The sequence below is a fragment of the Manis javanica genome, chromosome 3, assembly GCF_040802235.1.
Source record: "Manis javanica isolate MJ-LG chromosome 3, MJ_LKY, whole genome shotgun sequence".
NCBI classification, from domain to species: domain Eukaryota; kingdom Metazoa; phylum Chordata; class Mammalia; order Pholidota; family Manidae; genus Manis; species Manis javanica.
In genome coordinates, this window is record NC_133158.1 from 192,086,570 (window position 1) to 192,105,612 (window position 19,043).

General features: G+C 35.9%; 1 protein-coding gene across 1 annotated transcript in view; it reads left to right on the forward strand.

Moving 5' to 3' along the window:
* Nucleotides 1-10,012, forward strand: part of ASIC5 (acid sensing ion channel subunit family member 5) — a 45,908-nt gene extending 35,896 nt beyond the window's left edge. The window contains exons 10-12 of the mRNA XM_017678553.3: nt 541-709; nt 8,176-8,267; nt 9,718-10,012. Coding sequence (XP_017534042.3) covers nt 541-709; nt 8,176-8,267; nt 9,718-9,908 — 452 coding nt within the window. The 3' untranslated portion in view covers nt 9,909-10,012. The remainder of the gene's footprint in view (nt 1-540; nt 710-8,175; nt 8,268-9,717) is intronic.
* Nucleotides 10,013-19,043: the final 9,031 nt, after the last annotated feature.

Here is a 19,043-nt window from a genome sequence, read left to right on the forward strand (position 1 = left end):
AAAGGCCAGAAGATGGGGAATCTTCGTGGCTGATACAGAAGTCACTAGGTCCACAGAAAGAAGACTCTCTAAATACCTGCCACACTATTTCATACAGCAATTAAGTTGAGACAAGCCCAAGGATAAGCTGAGTTTAAACTTGAGTCATTGGCTTTCAGGATTTTTTTGCATTTGAAAATTCCTCTCAAAGTGACACAAGGTCACACAAAAAACTTTGCATCTTTCTCCTCTCCAAATGTCTGATATTTTACAGAAATAAGCCCCGAGACTTTCTGAAAAGAATTTATTTCTAACAAAGATCTGAATCCAGTGACTCAATGAATTCAAGGATAACAGCTCCCATGCTTTGTATTCCATCTCTTTTGCTGTATTTATGCTGTAATATAAAAAACATAAACAGCATTTGTTAAGTCATGATAGATCTTCTCAGCCAATTTTTTTTGGTATTGAAAGTGAAAGGATGAAATTTTAAAAAGCTCTGTCCTCCCCGTTATGAAATAGTCCTCTTCTCTAAATGTCCTGTCCTGATTTTCATTTCAGACCACATTGAAGTTAAGGGATTGTGTACAATGGGAACACATAATTCTAGCTGTCCTGTTGCTTGTGAAGAAACAGAATACCCTGCTACTATTTCTTACTCCACTTTTCCAAGTCAAAAAGCTTTGAAATATCTTTCCAAGAAGTTAAATCAAAGCCAAGAATATATCAGGTAATCTTTTTAGTCTAGTAAATTATTTGTAATTAACATAAATATGTTCTTCACTCAAAACTTTCAAAACCTCGGGAAATGAAATTCTGATCCATCAAAGCAGGCAGTGGCTTAGGTCACTTAGCTAACAACGAAAGCCTAGAATATTAAAGGTAGATAAGATCATATCTTCCAATCCCTTAATTTAATTGTGTGAAAAGTAAAGTGAGGCCTGCTTGAATAATATGTTTATGATATTACCTTTACTGGCCCACTTGGGGAAAATATAATGCTAACTAATGTCAGTTAATACTTTAAAATATGAAAATTCCTTACTTGTATATTACACAGTCTGAGTCTTTGAATAAGTGTATAAGGTAGATGGATCAGAAATTATTCTTCTCATTTTACAGATGAGGAAAGTGAAGCAAACTGTATTTCAAGTACCTATTAGAAGACAGTAGGTGGCACAGAAAAAATTTATGCCCAGGACCTTTGACTCTGGTCTCCATATATATTTTCCACAGAGATATATAATTCCAATTTTCATTAAGAACTAAATTAAATCCCTTTCTGCTACACCATGCTGCCTTTTAGAAGTTACAAATCAAGCTATATAAAGAACTCTGTATTTTAAAATCAGGGAACAACCTTAACATTTCTTGAGTTTTCATTTATATTTTCAACTTGAGGACCTGAAACAGCAGTGTGGTTCATTGGTGTTTGTGCTTACATCTATTATAATAAAAATAAATTAACTGATTAAAATGTGATTTCTGTTTGCGCCGCCAAGTACCTCACTTTTTTTTTAATTTTATTTTTTATTTTGGTATCATTAATCCACAATTACAGAAAGAACATTAGGTTTACTAGGTCCCCCCTTCACCAAGCCCCCCCGACATACCCCTTCACAGTCACTGTCCATCTGCGTAGTAAGATGCTGTAAAATCACTACTTGTCTTCTCTGTGTTGCACAGCCCTCCCTGTGCCCCCCATGCACTATACATGCTAATCGTAATGCCCTCTTTCTTTTTCCCCACCCTTATCCCTCCCTTCCCTCCCAGCCTCCCCAGTCCCTTTCCCTTTGGTAACTATTAGTCCATTCTTGGGTTCTGTGATTCTGCTGTTGTTTTGTTCCTTCAGTTTTCCTTTGTTCTACCTCACTTTTTTTTTTTTACTCATATTTATATTTTGATTCTAGTTTTGATTCCAGTTTTAACCTGATATTTATTTTGATGGACTAAAACAATGTTCTCTCTATGTAAATAAATTCCTATACAGTGAAGTGATCCTTAACAAATCAGGAAGAAAAGTTATTTTCATCAAGACAGGAAATATAGGGTATGATTTCAAATATTCAGCAGATAAAAAGACAGAAAGCTAGAAAATTTTGAGTTTTATCTTGCTAACACTCCTGTTTTCAGTATAGATAACTCTTTGTATTCTAGTTTAATATGGAAAACTAACTGACTTATGCCTGTTATAGTTAAATATGAATGAATATTCATACTTACTCCTAAAAATGAGTGAAACACTTTGTGTGACTTTTAGCTGATAAAGATTTCCCGAGTTTCACGGAGAGGATGTTGCCATCATTTTGGAGGCATATTGATGAATCAGAAAAGAAACCCATGTATAAACAAGACGACCCTAGAAAACATTTTGTTATCTAAACTTAGGTTATTATAAAAAGCTGTCCAATTAATGTTATCATGTAATTGATATTTGGGGACCTTACACGGTTATAAAGAATAAAGGTTGTTCTGGGAGGACTAAGGCAAGGAGCTGAACAAGTGCAGCTGCTCTCAGGGCTGCCCAGTTCCTAGATAGCACCAGGGGTTAGAAATCACACATGTAACTAAGAACCTCGTTGGTGCATGGATACCAGACATCAAAGAACAACAGAAAACACAAAATGCAGTTTACAGGAAAACAGATGTGAAAAACTCAGCAGCAAAAAGATTTTTAAAACAAAGCAACCCCTACTTTAATCATGAAGTTTGTATGTGTTCTTCCAGGGGCAGAAACCAACCCCAGACTATGACCAAGCCAGGGCCTCGGGTGGCAGCTGCTGAACACCATTAAGCTTATCTTACCCAAAGCAGGCAGTGGGGAAATGCATGTAAGGGTAAATTGTGCCTGAATTTAGGTCAATTTAATTAGTAAAAGATGTGAAGTTTTCTAATTTTTCTGTTTTAATTGAGCAAATTTTCAAGTGAAAATTTTACAAAACTGATTGCTTTATGTAAAACCAATTCATTTCCCTTAATACAGCACACAGTACTTAAGCACCTGGGAGCATTTCTTTAGTATTTTGTGAATGCAAGAAACACTCAATTTTTATCTCCTTACCCTTATTAAGATTCAGACTTTATTTTATAATTGTACCTCACCTTATATAAATAAATATTCTTAACTTAAATGCTGAATAATTTTATTACCGTAAGGCATAGATTCAGTGAGAGCCAAATTACTAGGCAAGTCGAGTGCCTAAGAGAATATATCACAATATTTTTGTTGGGAGTGACTTTATGTTCTTGCAAAAACACAGGTGGATAATGCTCGGAAATGGCTCTGAGTTTGCAGCTTTTAATGGATTTTAACTGGAAGTTAAACATTATTATCAATGTACATGCAAGTTAGGAGCACAGTTAGGGACAAAAAGATTTCAGTATTACTAAGATTTCTTGACTCCCAAGACAACTCTATGATTTCCTTCACTTTGGCAACTGTTTTATTATTTGCAAATATTATGATATACCCTGACAATCTACTTAAACATCGTACATTTTCCTGCTACCCAGGAAATTAAGTAAACATATTAACAATGTTTTCGAATTAAGCATATTTGGGAATATTGATTTCTAAAACTGTAAACAATAAAGAGTGATTTACAGCCATGTTACTTAGATATATTACAGAACATCATGTAATTCCAGGAAACATTGCTAATAGGATCTATATGATATTAATGATAATTATTGTTGCCATCTGAAAATCATCAGATGGTTGGTTTCCATCTCAATGTATAAGACTGACATGCTAATATTTTTTCCATTCATTCAATTATTTCGTCTTTAATTTGCTCCCTTTATTGTCCATTTTACAAATATATAATGAGCATCTATTATGCATAAGGATTCAGGGATGTTCTGGGCATTAGGGAGACCTCAGTGAGAAAAAGACAAAAGCCCTGCCTTGTTGCGCTTGGCTCCAATGCTGTGAAGGTGGACAATAAATACAGATTGTCATGTCGATGGTGCTAAAGACTGTGGCCGTAAAGGAAGCAGAAAAAGGGCCGAGGAAAACCAGAGTTGGGGGGATTATTCTCAAGGTTGAGGACTGTGATCAGTAAGATCTTCCTGGAAAGGTAACAGGTGAACAAAGATCTAAAGCAGTTGTTCTAAACTTTTTGGTCTCTGGGTCTCTTTGCCCCTGTAAAAATTACTAAGGAGTCCAATAAGCTTTCCTTTGTGTGTTGTTAAGTGTCAATATTTTCTATATTAGCAACTTCAACTGTGAAAATTTTACTTACTAATTCATTTACCACAACAATAAGACGTGTACCATATTGTAACATAAACCGAAAGCTTTTTACAAAAAAGTTTCCCAAAATAAAAAATTTAGGAAAAGGAGTGTTGTTTTAGAATGTTGTCAGTTTCCTCAATGGTTTGTTTTAGAATGTTGTACATTTCTTTAGTGGCTTAATAGATGACAGCTGAATTCTCATTTTTGCATTTAATCTGTTGGTTTATATTGTTTGGTTGAAGAATGTGAGGAGAATCTTGTACCAAATAGACACGTAATTGGAAAAGCGAGGCATATTCTAATAGGTTTTACAGATAACTGATATTTTTCTTTGATAACACATCAAAATTCAAACAAGTGTAATTCCACAAATATTCATGACAATGTGTATCTTTTCATTGTCCCACAGGGAGTGGGATAAACTCCCCAGTCAAGATTTCATTTGGATGTTTTGATGAGACTTATGATGCCACACATGCATCAAGAGAATATGAAACCTATGTTGCATATGTAATGAGACTTTCTGGGAAGAGAAGGGCAAGCTCCCTAGCAAATCCTCTCTTGGCTGGAGAGAACAAGGAAAGGCAGCTGGCTTTGCTTTTCAGTGTGTATGAAATGATGAGACTTGGATGAGAGGCCTGAAATGTGGCCAGTTTATGTGGTTTGAACTTTCCTAGGTGCCAAAGGAGGAAGTGCAGGGGCCCTCTTATCAGATCACCTCTTAGGGGACCAGAGGAGGAAATGGTACCATTCAAAAGCTGTCAGCAGTGAAATTTCAAAACATATCAATGAACTTTTCATACTCTATTATATTAATACCCACTTTGCCCTTGTGCTTTGAATGGATCTTTTGCCCATGAATGCTTTTGAACATCATTTGCTGATCATTAGGAAAATTCTATGAGTTATGCAGATCTTCTAAATATTGATCCATTTTATTATATAATACACATTTAATTTTAATTTCATTACTTATGTCTTTAAAAATGTCTTTATATATATATATTTTTTTGAGAGGGCATCTCTCATATTTATTGATCAAATGGTTGCTAACAGTTAACAACAATAAAATTCTGTACAGGGGACTCAATGCTCAATCATTAATCCACCCCAAGCTTAATTCTCATCAGTCTCAGATCTTCTGAAGCACAATGAACAAATTCTTACATAGTGAGTAAGTTCTTACATGGTGAACAGTACAAGGGCAGTCGTCACAGAAACTTTCGGTTTTGATCACGCATTATAAACTATAAACAATCAGGTCAAATATGAATATTCGTTTGATTTTTATACTTGATTTATATGTGAATCCCACATTTCTCCCTTATTATTATTATTTTTAATAAAATGCTGAAATGGTAGGTAGATGCAAGATAAAGGTAGAAAACATAGTTTAGTGCTGTAAGAAAGCAAATGTAGATGATCAGGTGTGTGCCTATAGGCTAAATATTAATCCAAGCTAAACAAGGGCAACAAAACATTCATGGATGCAGAAGATTTCTCTCAAAACAGGAGGGGGTGAGGTTCTAAGCCTCACCTTTGTTGTCCCCCATTTTCTCACCTGATGGCCCCCCTGCGACTGTGCCTGTCTTAGGTTGTTCCTCCCTTAAGGAATCTTACCCATCTCTGGCTAACCAGTCATCTTCCGGGACCATACAGGGAAATGTAAAGTTGGTAAGTGAGAGAGAAGCCATATTGTTTGAAAAGGTTAGCTTTTTACTTCTTTGCAGATTTATGCCCTGTGGGTTTTATGCCCAGCATTTGTCTTGACGTATCTTTACCACTTGGAAGAATTATGGTACTCGGTAAATTCGATATGAGGCACGAATTCTATTTAAGGGTTGTAATTAGGAAGGAAGAAAAAAAGCTGTAGAAGTAGCAGACGGAAGAAAACATGGGAAGATTGGTTATTTCTTTGACATATCTTCTTGTAGAGTAACTTAAGCATGTATAGGTTTTAAACTACTAATTAAATTGCACACACACATTAACATAATAGGAATATAGCTACATAACCAAAGCAGACCTACAATTACCAGCCATCTCCAGTGAAACCAAGAAAACCAGTTAGGCACCCTAAGCATTTGTGAAAACTTATCTATGATATGATGGATATTGTCTAACTGAATTTGAATAGTTTGAGAAAAATCAGACAATTTAAAACAACACATTCCTGGGAACTGTTCACATCCCATATGTTCTTTTAACAGTAGATAGTCTGTAGTCTCAAGATTTTGGAGCACTACAACTTGCAACCTAATTCTTGGTTGAGTTCCAAAAACGTCTTTATATTTTAAGTCTTTAAAAATTGGGGATTCTGTCAAGGCTATCATAAGAGACACAAATTTTCCAAAATTCTGTTAGTATAAAAACTAAGCTTGACATTTATTATCTACCATGAATCTTATCAGTTATTTTCCTTAAAGGAACAGGCTTATTTTGTTCATTTTTGTGCAAATGACTGCCAAATATCATGGTTCAAATAATCATATATTGTCAGTCATTTTTTCGAGTAAAAATGATGTTCTGTACAAGTGGCTACTGCAGCTTTCTTGAAATAGCAGTCAGAGTGATAATGTCAAATAATGTGTTAATATAATATGAAAATAATTCCAACCTCACAAAGCTCTAGAAACACACTGGGGACCCCTAAGTGTCTATGACCACATACTGAGAACTGCTGACCTACAGGATATGTAAGACCTAACCTTGACATGACACAGGATATGTAAGGTCCTGAGCTGGCAGCATGCCTCGCGCACAGACGAAATAGAATGGAGGTCAGTGTCCAAGACACAGAGAAAGTAATGGCCAAGAACGGCAGGGCATGAGCTGAGAAAGCTTGAAGAGAAGAGGTAGTGATAAAACAGACATCTTACAGGAGGATTTTTACTTAGTGTGTAATGGAAGTTTCTGTGGCTTTTGAGCAGCAGAGTGATATGATTTGCAAATTGCAGAGGCGTTATTTCAGTAATTGTGTGAAGAACAGGTGGTGTGTGTCTGCTGAGGTGGAGTACATTAAAGCGGGAAGTAGAGAGACCAATCAAAAAGCTGCTGGAAATGGTCAGGTGAGAGATAAAGGAAGGTTTGGCAAAGGTGGTATAGGAAAAGAGGTGGCTGGATTCTGGATATATTCTAAAGGTAAAACAAATGTTTGCTGAAGAATTGACTGTCCATTGTTATTACATTATAAATGGAGAAATATCAAAGGTTTCATATGGAGCATGTTCAACTTGAAGTACTTATTGAACATCCAAGTAGAAATACCATGAGGCCATTGTATATATTACTGAAGCTCAAGGTAGAAGTCTGGGCCAAAGATAGAGAATGTGAGGGTATTCAAGACTCCATAAAGTATTACCATTTCAAAATAGTGCTTAGCCACTCTGGTCACACAGGAAGTCTTCTGGAAGACACATGAGAAAACAGAGTCTCTGTCTAATATACTAATGATGTAAATAACTACCATTTATTGAACACCCAGTATACGCCATGTTCTGTGTCAATTCTTTACATACATTATTTAAGTTCTCTTTGCCACAATTCTAAAATTCTGAAATATGAGGAAATTAAGACTTGGAAAACCATGTATTTTCTTCAGAATCACATAAATAATAAAGGACAGAACCAAGATTTGAATTAAAGTTAGACATACACTTAAGTTCTTGTAAATATTCTAATCTATGCAGTAGATTTACATTTAATGTCTTTTTCCAGTTTCTCAAGAATGAGGCATAGAAAAATTATTGGTACTGGAGAGAAAGTGTTTTCGCTAAATACCAACATGACAAGAGTACCTTCCACACGCAGCTATTGGCTATTGTAATTAGTACTGAATACAACGGTGTGTCAGTTTGAACATTAAGTAATATCTGAATCGAAAATGTATATTACTCATCAAATAGCAATTAAAATTTAATGACAATCTTGAACTAGATTAACTCTGTTTTTATCTGCAGCGAGAATCTTGTGAACATTGAAATAAATTACAGTGACTTAAACTATAAGATAACCCAGCAGCAAAAAGCAGTGAGTGTGTCTGAATTACTTGGTAAGTGTTATTTAGTAGTTCCTCATTTTTCTATTTTCTGTCACTTTTTTTCCTTCTTTCAAATTTAAGGTTTAGCTTATCAATGCAGGGAAAGATTCAAAATGCTTGTCATTTGCCTGCCATTTAAATCTGACACTCTTCTACTCCATAGATACACCTCCAGCAAACCTCACATGGGCTTTCACAAAGAAAAGCTGGTGTTCAACATCTTGTGCTCACACTCAGCATCTTACTTTTCCTCAGGAACCCCCCTCAGCAAGTGACTATTGTAAAGTGTTCCAGCAATCCCGCATCTGGGTAGAATGTCAGGCATGTCAGACCTCCACCCAGAGCGGGTTTGAAAGAGCGTGAGCAAGCAACACTCAGCCTTTAAGTTACAACCACAGTCTGCTGCTCATGATCCTGCATCGCACAATCCTCAGCAAACTTAATTACTGATTTCCTAGATCTCACTGCATATAAGAGGAAGTCATGTGGGGACAGAAGAGGGCATCAAAGTCAGGCACAATGACAGCAGTCAGACACTGGCTGACACTGAACCTCTGAATAGGGAGAAAATATACAAATACCTCAAAGCTTAGGTAAGCCTGTACTTCACTACCACATTTCACAAATAGCATGAGCCTCAGACTGGCCCGGAGCAGTGAGAAGAGGTTTAATAATGCAATCTATCAGAAGGTAGTGCTAGAGTAGTCAAATCATAGAGATAAAAAGTAGGATGGTGGTTGCAAGGGTCTAGGGGGGAGAAGAGAGTGGGACTTATTTTTTAATGGGAGAGTTTCAGTTTGGGAAGATGAAAACCTTCTGCCGATGGATGGTGGTGGTGGTGGCACAACAATGTGGATGTGCTAATGTCACAAACCACGCTTAAAAACAGTTAAAATGATAAATCTATGCTGTGTACATATACCACAAAAAAAAGCACAAACAATAAAGAAAAACGCTGCTTTTAAAAATTTTCTTATAAAGAAAGCAGTGCTGTGTTAATACACTTTACTTTAATAAAATGTTACAAATGCTTAAAAAGAAATAGTTTACACACTTGAAGTCACAAATTCCTTGGAAATTTGTTTCTGGAGGACATCATCACCCGATAATGTCATCTGGACATTACATTTCTGTTCTTCATTCAACACACAGACATGACCTTGTAATTGCCTAGGTTGTTTTGTGCATTTGCCTAGATTCAGTATCTTCCAAAGTCTTTGAGTCATACTTCTGGAACCAGATTTTGTTTGCTTTTTTTTCCTCTCCTTTATGAGATGATTTATATGAATATTACTTTAAGCTTTTTTATCGCTATACTTTATTTATACCAAACTTAAAGAAATATAATTAACTCATCTTTACATAATATCAATTATGGGTAACTTATTAGCTTCAAATAGTTTAGATTCTAGTCACATTTAATTTGCTTTATATGTCCATTTCTTTATTGGCTTTATTACAGGAGATGTCGGTGGTCAACTGGGCCTATTTTGTGGGGCCAGTGTGATTACAATTATAGAAATTATTGAATACATATTCACCAACTTCTACTGGATATGCATTTTTTTCTTGCTGAAGATAACTGAAATGACGCAGGGGACCCCCCCACGTCAGAACCATCTGGGGAATAAAAGCAGCATGGAAGAATGCTGATGTTCACGTGTCCGCTTGGGACAAAAGCTTTTGCTTTTTTCTGCACATTTATTCATTACTAATTCATTGTTATGTAACTTTATGCTATAGTTTTGGGGATTCAATAAAAGTCATTGTAGATATCTATATCTTTATATAAATCTTTGTCTCTGTATTTATGCATGTATATACTAGTTTATATATAAAAAAGATATAACAACTGTTTTATTGTTTTTCATCATTGAATTCCCAGCACTTGGAACAGTAGAGACTATGAAGTAGGCATTTCATAAATTTTTTTAAATGAATGAATGAGTGTTTGTGTAATGGAAAAATAAATTATTTATGACTAAATACATAAATTAGACTTAATAAACTGTATATAAGGAGACAAGATACTTCTTTATTCAGGAAATAACATATATAATTTATGCTTACCAAAATTTCTGGGAATTTTCATTTTGAATACAATTCAACAAATACAATTATTGGCTTTTGTCTGGAGAGTTCTGTTGTATCACTGACTTTTGGAGGAGCAGGAATCTATATTTCCTAGACAGCTGGATACTTAAATCTATCTGAAAATAAAGTTAAATTATAGCATTTTGGGAGCACTGTATCATTTTCTTCCAAGTACCTCTAGGTACTTACTTAACCTTGAGAGGAATGTCAAGAATTGCAGTGCTGTCCCTACCCCTCAGGCAACCAATGGACTTTCAGGATCTCTGACTGTTCAGCCAGTGGTGAATTCAGAAGACTTGTCAAACACATTGAATAATAATCACAGAGTCATAGAATTCTAACCCCAAATTCATTTTCTGGCTAGTATTTCTGGGTCTCATCTCCTTTAGCCACATGAGAATAACTTCTGAAAATATTAAAAACGTTTTCAAGTTTACTTACAAGCAAGTACTGGTGCTGTGGATGGAGGTCAGGGCAACCTGACAGCACTAAGTCAAATGAGCAGTATGTACCACTTATAACGGAAATCCCAATCGTGGGTAAACACTCCAGAGAAATTCTCCCATAGAGATGTGATATGCCAAGATGCTCATCATCTGTGAGCCCACCAGTGGAGAAGCCGATGTCAGTGCTATGGAAGACACTATGGATTAAACGTGCCTCCCAAATATCGATAAATATCAAAAATGAAACTCGAGGTAGAAAAAAGGTTTAAAAAAGCCCCACTAACAATAAGGCTATAATGCAATAGTTTATGTAAATTGAAAATGCATGCACATGGCACAGCGCACAAGTCTTAAAAGAAAATGTATTTTTAAAGTAAATATACATATAATACATTTTTGCATATAAACACAATGTAAAGATTGCCTGTAGTTGAAATGGAAAGTAGGATCACAGGACAAAATGGAATAAATAAAGAGAAGAAATAATCAAGATACATAAGACTAAAGATGATAGGCAATATAAAAATTAACTAATCTCTCTGCCCTGTGGCCCAGAAAATAAAAGAAGAAATATTGGCTGCAAACCATTTCTCTTGACAGTTGAGAAGCATCCTTTGTTATGCTAATATTAGTATGACTCATTCTAAGTGTGAGTGCAAGGTAGCTTCTTACTTCCTATGCTACAATTATTTTCTCCTTACTTATCCAAATACATTACGCTAAACCAGGAGATACTATTCTCTTCTCTCGAGATATTGAAAAATCTTTAAGTGATTTGTATTGTGATTCATGGGAGAGGGACTCCAAAAATTTCATTGTATGCCTAACATAAAATGAATATAATTGGAAAAAAATCTCCTAATTTTTTTATGGGTAACTTATTAGCTTCAAATAGTTTAGATTCTAGTCACATTTAATTTGCTTTATATGTCCATTTCTTTATTGGCTTTATTACAGGAGATGTCGGTGGTCAACTGGGCCTATTTTGTGGGGCCAGTGTGATTACAATTATAGAAATTATTGAATACATATTCACCAACTTCTACTGGATATGCATTTTTTTCTTGCTGAAGATACCTGAAATGATGCAGGGGACTCCCCCACGTCAGAACCATCTGGGGAATAAAAGTAGCATGGAAGAATGCTGATTTTTGGACTGGATGAATCCTGAATTGTAAGAAATTTTAACTATTTTATGTGACTCTCATCAATTCATCTTCTGATATGAACACTACAATATATATTGTGTTATAAAGAGATTAAATAACGGATTGCTGCCATGAAAGAGCTAAGTAAAAAATGGAGAGTCTCAGAATTTAAACCTCACTTCCCTTAATTCAGACTCAAGTCCCTAGACACTTGACCCTAGACCAATAATGCCAGTAAAGTGAGTAGGGCAATGACAGCAATGCAGGAAGTGACTTTTGGACCCCCAAATTAATACATCAGAAATATTTTGGAGGAAGAAAATGGGGATTGAGGATTTCATGAGATTTTGATGCTGTAGCAAACTCTAAAGCTGATTACCAAAGCATTCTAATTCATAAACTTTGCATAACAAAGCTCTGACCCCTGAAAAACTGACAAAATAAAAAAGGTAAGTGGGGGAAAAATGCTAGAAATAAGAGACGCCTGTTTCTGCTAGTCACTTTGTGAAAGTGAAGTTGCTGAGGAGGGAAGAGGAAGAAAATAACAGAGAACAAGGTGAAATTGACACGGGTGTATGTAACAAACAAACAAACAAAATGGGCCCCATTTTTTGCTACAAGCTCTGTTGGGAACTAGGAAAGATAGAGCATGCCTTCATGAGGCTATTTCTTTATGACTCTTTATTACTAAATGCACCATCCAACTACTGTATGTTAACAGGAGTGGGGAGAGCTGGACGACTTGGCTGAACGCCTGTGAATCTTTGTTATCTTCCTTTTTTTTGCATAAATGATCAAGGGAATAATAATGGGATGGTAAACACAATGGAATAGGGAGACTATTCAAAATGAGTATTACTCATCCATCGGTTGCCGTGTTCAGTACCCAAACAATTGCTCAGAATTTAAATGCACAAGTGTCACCTCTTCTGAGATTAATGGAGGTGGAAATACAGGGTGTGTTTGGAAAGTTAAAGTGGCAACTCTGCCACCTGCAGAAAAATGAAACAGTCCTTCTGGGCATTTGAAATACTGTGGGTGCCAGCAATCCTAGGTTTGTGATACGGTCGTCAGCAATGAGCCATCCTCAAGTGAGACAACCGTGAAGCAAATAGTGGTGGATGTCAACAAAGTGTAGGACCTCTTAAACAGCATTCCTGTGAACAAGAGGCTGGGATGAGGCCTACGAGAACCTGATGCTACAGAGGGCAGTATGAGAGAGCCGTAAGACAACTTGGGGGGCACAGTGCTACCGCAGTGGATGGCATGAGAGTTAACAAGAAACGGCAGATTGGACAGCATGAAAGGGAATGATATCTTGTGGCATCTCTTACACCCGAGCCCATAATCGGAATACATTTTTTATATAAAATAGAGGGCTTTATCATTACTGCCTTAAAAGCTTAAATGGGTCAATTTCACCTTTTGCTCAGTTTTAGTTTGTCATGCTAAAGGAGAACCTCCAGAATAGCCCAATTTCCCTCCACAGTGAATATTTTAACTTTAATTAAAACAAAAATAGTTTTGAAAGTATCATCAAATAAATGTGTGCAGATTAGAGTCACTGAAAGAAGTCTAATATTGCATCTCAGCATAAAATACCAGAAATTTAGAACTGGAAGTCACTGAGTACAGTGTCTACATATAATTTTCAGGAGTCAGTTGATCTATTCCTGGGATTTGGTGGAGACAGTTCAAGCCACTGAACACCAAATAAATAAAGCCCCACAGACAGTTGCAATGTCAAAAAGACCTTCCAATAAAGACACAGCAACTCAGCAGATCTACTAATAAAGTGGAAATGGTGCTTACAGGAGTATATTTGCTAACAGTTCTGGAGTGGGGACAGGAGGGAGTATACTGCATCCAAGAACAAGTTGTAGCTGTCAGTTAGGGCCAAGGACAAAATCCCCAAACAGCAAGCTGCTGGTGCTGAATAGCCCAAACTTCATGAGGGGTAATGCAGGAGGGACATGTTTGAAACAGATTCTTTTCAAAGAATATGGGGATGAGAATGAAGGTTGGAGGGTGATACAATCACACACTAACTGACTTTCTCAACTTAGAAACATTTTTCTTATTTTATTGGATCTAGTTGGAACAGGCTGAGGATTGCACTTGTGAGTCCCAGAAGAGTGAAGAATGACCATTTAAACAATTGACACCACACTGTCAACTGCTCTTAAAGTATAAATATTCCTAAGGAAACAAATGATCTGAGTGAACATTCCATATAATGGGGCTCGCCTAGAGCTGACTGGAAGCTCCGGCCCACACCTAAGGTAGCAATAGTCCCATAACCTTGACTTTCTAATGGCACTCCTTCTTGAGACTGGACAAAAGGGCAGATTCCAGAAAGGTCATTTCATCTAATTGCCTCTGGGTGGTATGACGAATCTGAAACTCTCAGCAGGAGATGCCCACTCTAAGTTAAGACATGAGATACCAAGCCCTGAAGAGATACGGCAGAACCTTAAATGCACACTGTTAAATGACAGCAGCCGACCTGAAAGACACCACACTGATTCCATCTATATGACATTCTGGAAAAGGCAAAGCTGGAAAGTTTTGGGGGATGGGAGGGAGGGATGGATAGGTGAAGCACAACAGATTTTTAGGGGAATTATTCTGTATAATAATGTAATGGTAAATATATTTTATTAAACATTTGTCAAAATCCATAGAATGTACAAAATGAAGAGTGAAACCTAATAAAAACTGCAGACTTCAGTTAATAATACATATTAATATTGGGCTGTCAGAACAAATATACCACTTGAATGTAAAATATCAATAATGAGGTAACTGGGAGCATCTGGAAAGAGGTATATGGAATCCTGTACTTCCCACTCAATTTTTCTGTGAACCAAAAACTGCTTAAAGAATAAAGTATACTAATCATTTTTTAAAAAGGTGGCAGTAACTAGGGATGATGAAGACCTAGGCTAGCGGAATACATATGTAGGGACACTATGTGTAGACTAAAATATGACAATAGGTGTCTAGTAAGAACACTTTATATCATTATTATTTCCTGGCCAGGGTGTCCTGAATTAACAAAGAACTTTCCCCACGGTACATCCAATTGGTCGGGAGGCAGATGGTCAGTGCTTCAAAATGATACCTGGAATCCTGTGTTGCTGAAAATTTGTTTCCTAAAGGTCAGGGTATGGTTATGCTCTGTTCCCCCATCCCAGACAGAATCTGAAGAATCATCGTGCAAACAATTGACTGCTTAGTGAGCCAACAAATCAGGAGGGCAATTAGAAAGTCAAGGTCATGGGACTACTGCTACCTTAAGCACTGGGACAGCACATCCAGTCAGCCTCAGGTGAGCCACATAATGTGGATTCTTCACTCAGATCATTTGTTCCTTTACGAATATTTATACCTTTGGAGAAATGGATACTGTGCTGTCAATTGCTTGCATGGTAGTTCTTTCCTCACTTGATTTGTTTCCTCACTGCTTAGTAAGCAGTGGCCTCTGGCAATTCCTTTGGTAACAGGAAATGCATTCTATATAGAAAAAGATCTTCTATGGAAGGTTTGAGAAATAACATGATAATATTAACAGAAATATGGTGTGTAGAGCATATTTTGAATATCTGCATTGAAGCTATATGTTATAGTAAAAGATTTATAGCTTTACTTATAGACCTAAATATAAACGAAATGAGTAGACAATGATCCTAGCATAAATATAGCATAAAGCTATATTTTCAGACATTAAACTAAAGCTCCCTGTTGCTGTCATACCCATGGAAATTGGCCAGAAGAAAAAGTAAAGTTTTATATACAGTTGAATTTCTTATCAAAATCTATTCAAAAGTATGAAAAATAATGAATTAAAGAAGGAAATGAATAGTCCAAGTGATAAAAAATATCAGAAAACTTGTGAGAGTTTTGGTTATCGTTAGCATATTTTAAGGAGGAAATTTCCATTCCTCACTGGGCGATATAAGTACTACTTGTCATCACTGTTTTCTATGCATCAGATTGCAGCTCCAGGTTTAAAACATGTTCCTGCCCTGGGACAAATTACCTTGAAGCCAAAATCAGTCAAACGGAAAATGAAGTGGAAGAAACCCGTTTATCGCTTCCAAGCAGTCATCCACTTCTGCTCCCTCATGTCTCTTGTGACTGCAAAAATCGGTCCCCACCCAACCTCTCTGGTCCAGATATGCCATCTCTCCCCCTCATGAACACCTACTGATATCTAGACGACTGCTTCTTTCCACCCCTTGTAAGCACCTATGATATGGCGATGGACTGCTTTTCTCCACCCTTTAAAAATACTTACTGATATGGAGATTCACTAAGGCCAGGTGAGAGATTCTGGAAATATTGCAATTTTACCCACACAAATATTGTGGATATGTCTTATAATTACAAGCAATTATAAGAACTCTCCTGAGGAATATGTAGTGGGGAGATGTTGATAAGGGTTGAGTTGGTTCTGTGGTCTCTCCTCCTGCCTGGGGGACAAATTACCTTGAAAACTCAATGAATTTATAGGAGTCCACTTAGCTCAGATTCAATATGACTGAGAATCAAACCAAGTACTTTAATTAAATAAGAAAGTGATGGCACCTCCAGTGTGGGATTGTTTATTGAACAATCAAAAACAATACATGAGGTTCCACTGCACTGGAGATAAGAACTAGTACACACTCTGAGGAGCCCCAAAACTAGCAAAGTATAAAAGCAACCAGGGAACTTAGCTCTGTCTTGCATGGCTGTGCACATCCTGAATGCAGTGTTTGAACACAGTAGGAGCTATTCCTGGCAGTCATGAGACTGTCAGTGTTGACATAAACACTCTTCATTGTTGCAGAGTGTATGGTCCATCTCTAATCACAGAATCCTCTCATTTCTCCTTGGACATTTTCTCTAGTTCCTCATTTTCCCTCATTTCTCTCCGCCACCATGCTTACCCACGCTTTCATGCCTGGAATTTGACGACAGGCTCCTGGAACTCTACATGTCCTCTCAGCAATCCACTCCATAATAATACTGTCGCAATATTTTCTCAAAATTTATTTTATTGTAACATTTTTTTTCCCCAAATAACTTAATATGTGCCCATTTTTTTAAATCATCCTTGATAAGCTGACCATCTTCTATATGCAGCATCATTTTTAACTTCTTTCCCAACATGCTCTCCAGGACAGCTTTTTCTCTGGCCCATAAATTTACAATGTATTTGTTAATATGTTTCCAATATCCCTCCCATTCACAGAAATTCAGAAATTTTTCCCATTCTTTTAGTTATGCCTTCTGTTCTTATTTTCTCCCACTTCTTCAATCTCTATTCAGTTCCTTTTTACCTAAATATGCTAAGGCATTTAATCAGTACAGCATTTTTTTGTAATATTAGTCATACATCTTAAGTAAGCTAGTAGCTAAATAAGACAATCGAACACTTTATGTTGACATTAACATAGAAAATTGGATATATGTAATTGATACTTCTTTTTGATTATTAAATGTAGGTCCAAAATTGAGAAATTAGAAAATAATAAATAGCCATGTACCTATCATTCAGATTTAATTAATATTCTAGTTTGCCATATTTCCCTCAGATTTTGCATGTATTGAAAATTCCATATACATTAGTTCTAAAACCTGCTTTTTCATTTCACATGTTTACTGTATAGTCATGCTGACATATGAAGATCTAGTGTGTTTGTTGCACAAAATTAGATAAATGAATATACTATGATTTATTTATTTATTTTTGCCCAACTAATTCATGTTTATATAATTTCAATATTTTATCTATAATGATGAGGTTGCAATGAAACTGTGTACATTTCCTTTAGGTTATATTCAAAGAAGTGAAATTACTGGAATTTTTTTGGTACATGCATCTTCACCTTGACCATATGTTGTCAAATTGTTCTCTGACATAATGTATCAATTTATAGAACCAACAGTAGCATATGAGAATCCAGATTTCCCCATTATATTATATTCCCCATCAAATTATGATGTGAGTCTTTTAAGTGTTTGTTCTGTTCTAGCTTTTTGTCCAATCTGATGTATATTCACAGATACCTTATGTTTGCTGTAAGAATTCATTGTATGTTAAGGGCAGCAGGGAAGCTGAGATGCTCCGGAGGACAAGAAATTATAAAAAAGTTAGGAGAAGTTGTGGAAGAGATAGGATCAGGTATCTATGTAACTTTATTAGACTCAGAAAACAGTAAAGCTGCCATGGAAATTATAATGTCAAAATAGTCTAAAGGATGGATTCAAATCAGATTCATAATATGAATCATGGAAGAACTCAGGCCCTTCTCTTGGAACCCAATAGAACCCCAGAAGAATGAATAAAGGTTTTATATTTTGGTGTCATAGAGATATTTATTTTCAATCAAGTTTGGCAGCATACATAATTTATGCTCAGAAGAATGGTACTTTTCTGTTACAGAATTATTATAATTCAATACTAGTGATGTTAGAATGGTGATACTTTTGTTTATATTGTGGCCTAGGTTAACGTATGTTTTAATTTAAAAAGGGACAAAACTTTTAAAATGATTTTTTAATAACTTGATGATTTTTTGAGTGATTAACATAATACAGTACATAGTCATCCAAAAATCAACTTAAATTCAGTCTTTAAAATGTGGATAATCCTATGAAAATAATCTGTAAATAATTCCTAAATTACTGAGTACAAACCATTACATCAACACTTTAATCTTTCCACTTAAAGTGGTTATTGCTTGTAGCAAACATCTACAAGTTACCAAGGAAGGGCAAAGAGTATCGGCAAACCTAGGTCATCACATCTTAAAATTTTGAAAGCAACAGTGGATAATTACATTTCTGAGGTAGTTCAATAGATGTTTTAGTTTCAGAAAAAAGGGCAGCATAATTTTGCTTTTTGCATTATGCAAAGAAAAAGGTTGAATACAGTAAAATATTTTATATATGCAAAATACAAATCAAGTTACTAATCAGCAAACTGCTCAGAGATCTCATATTTTTAAAAGTAATGAAGTATCAGAAACTAGTTAAAACTGCTTTTTAGTCCCTTGCTCTCTGTTAAATATGGATTAATGATGTAATGCAAATTTTACATTATACATAAT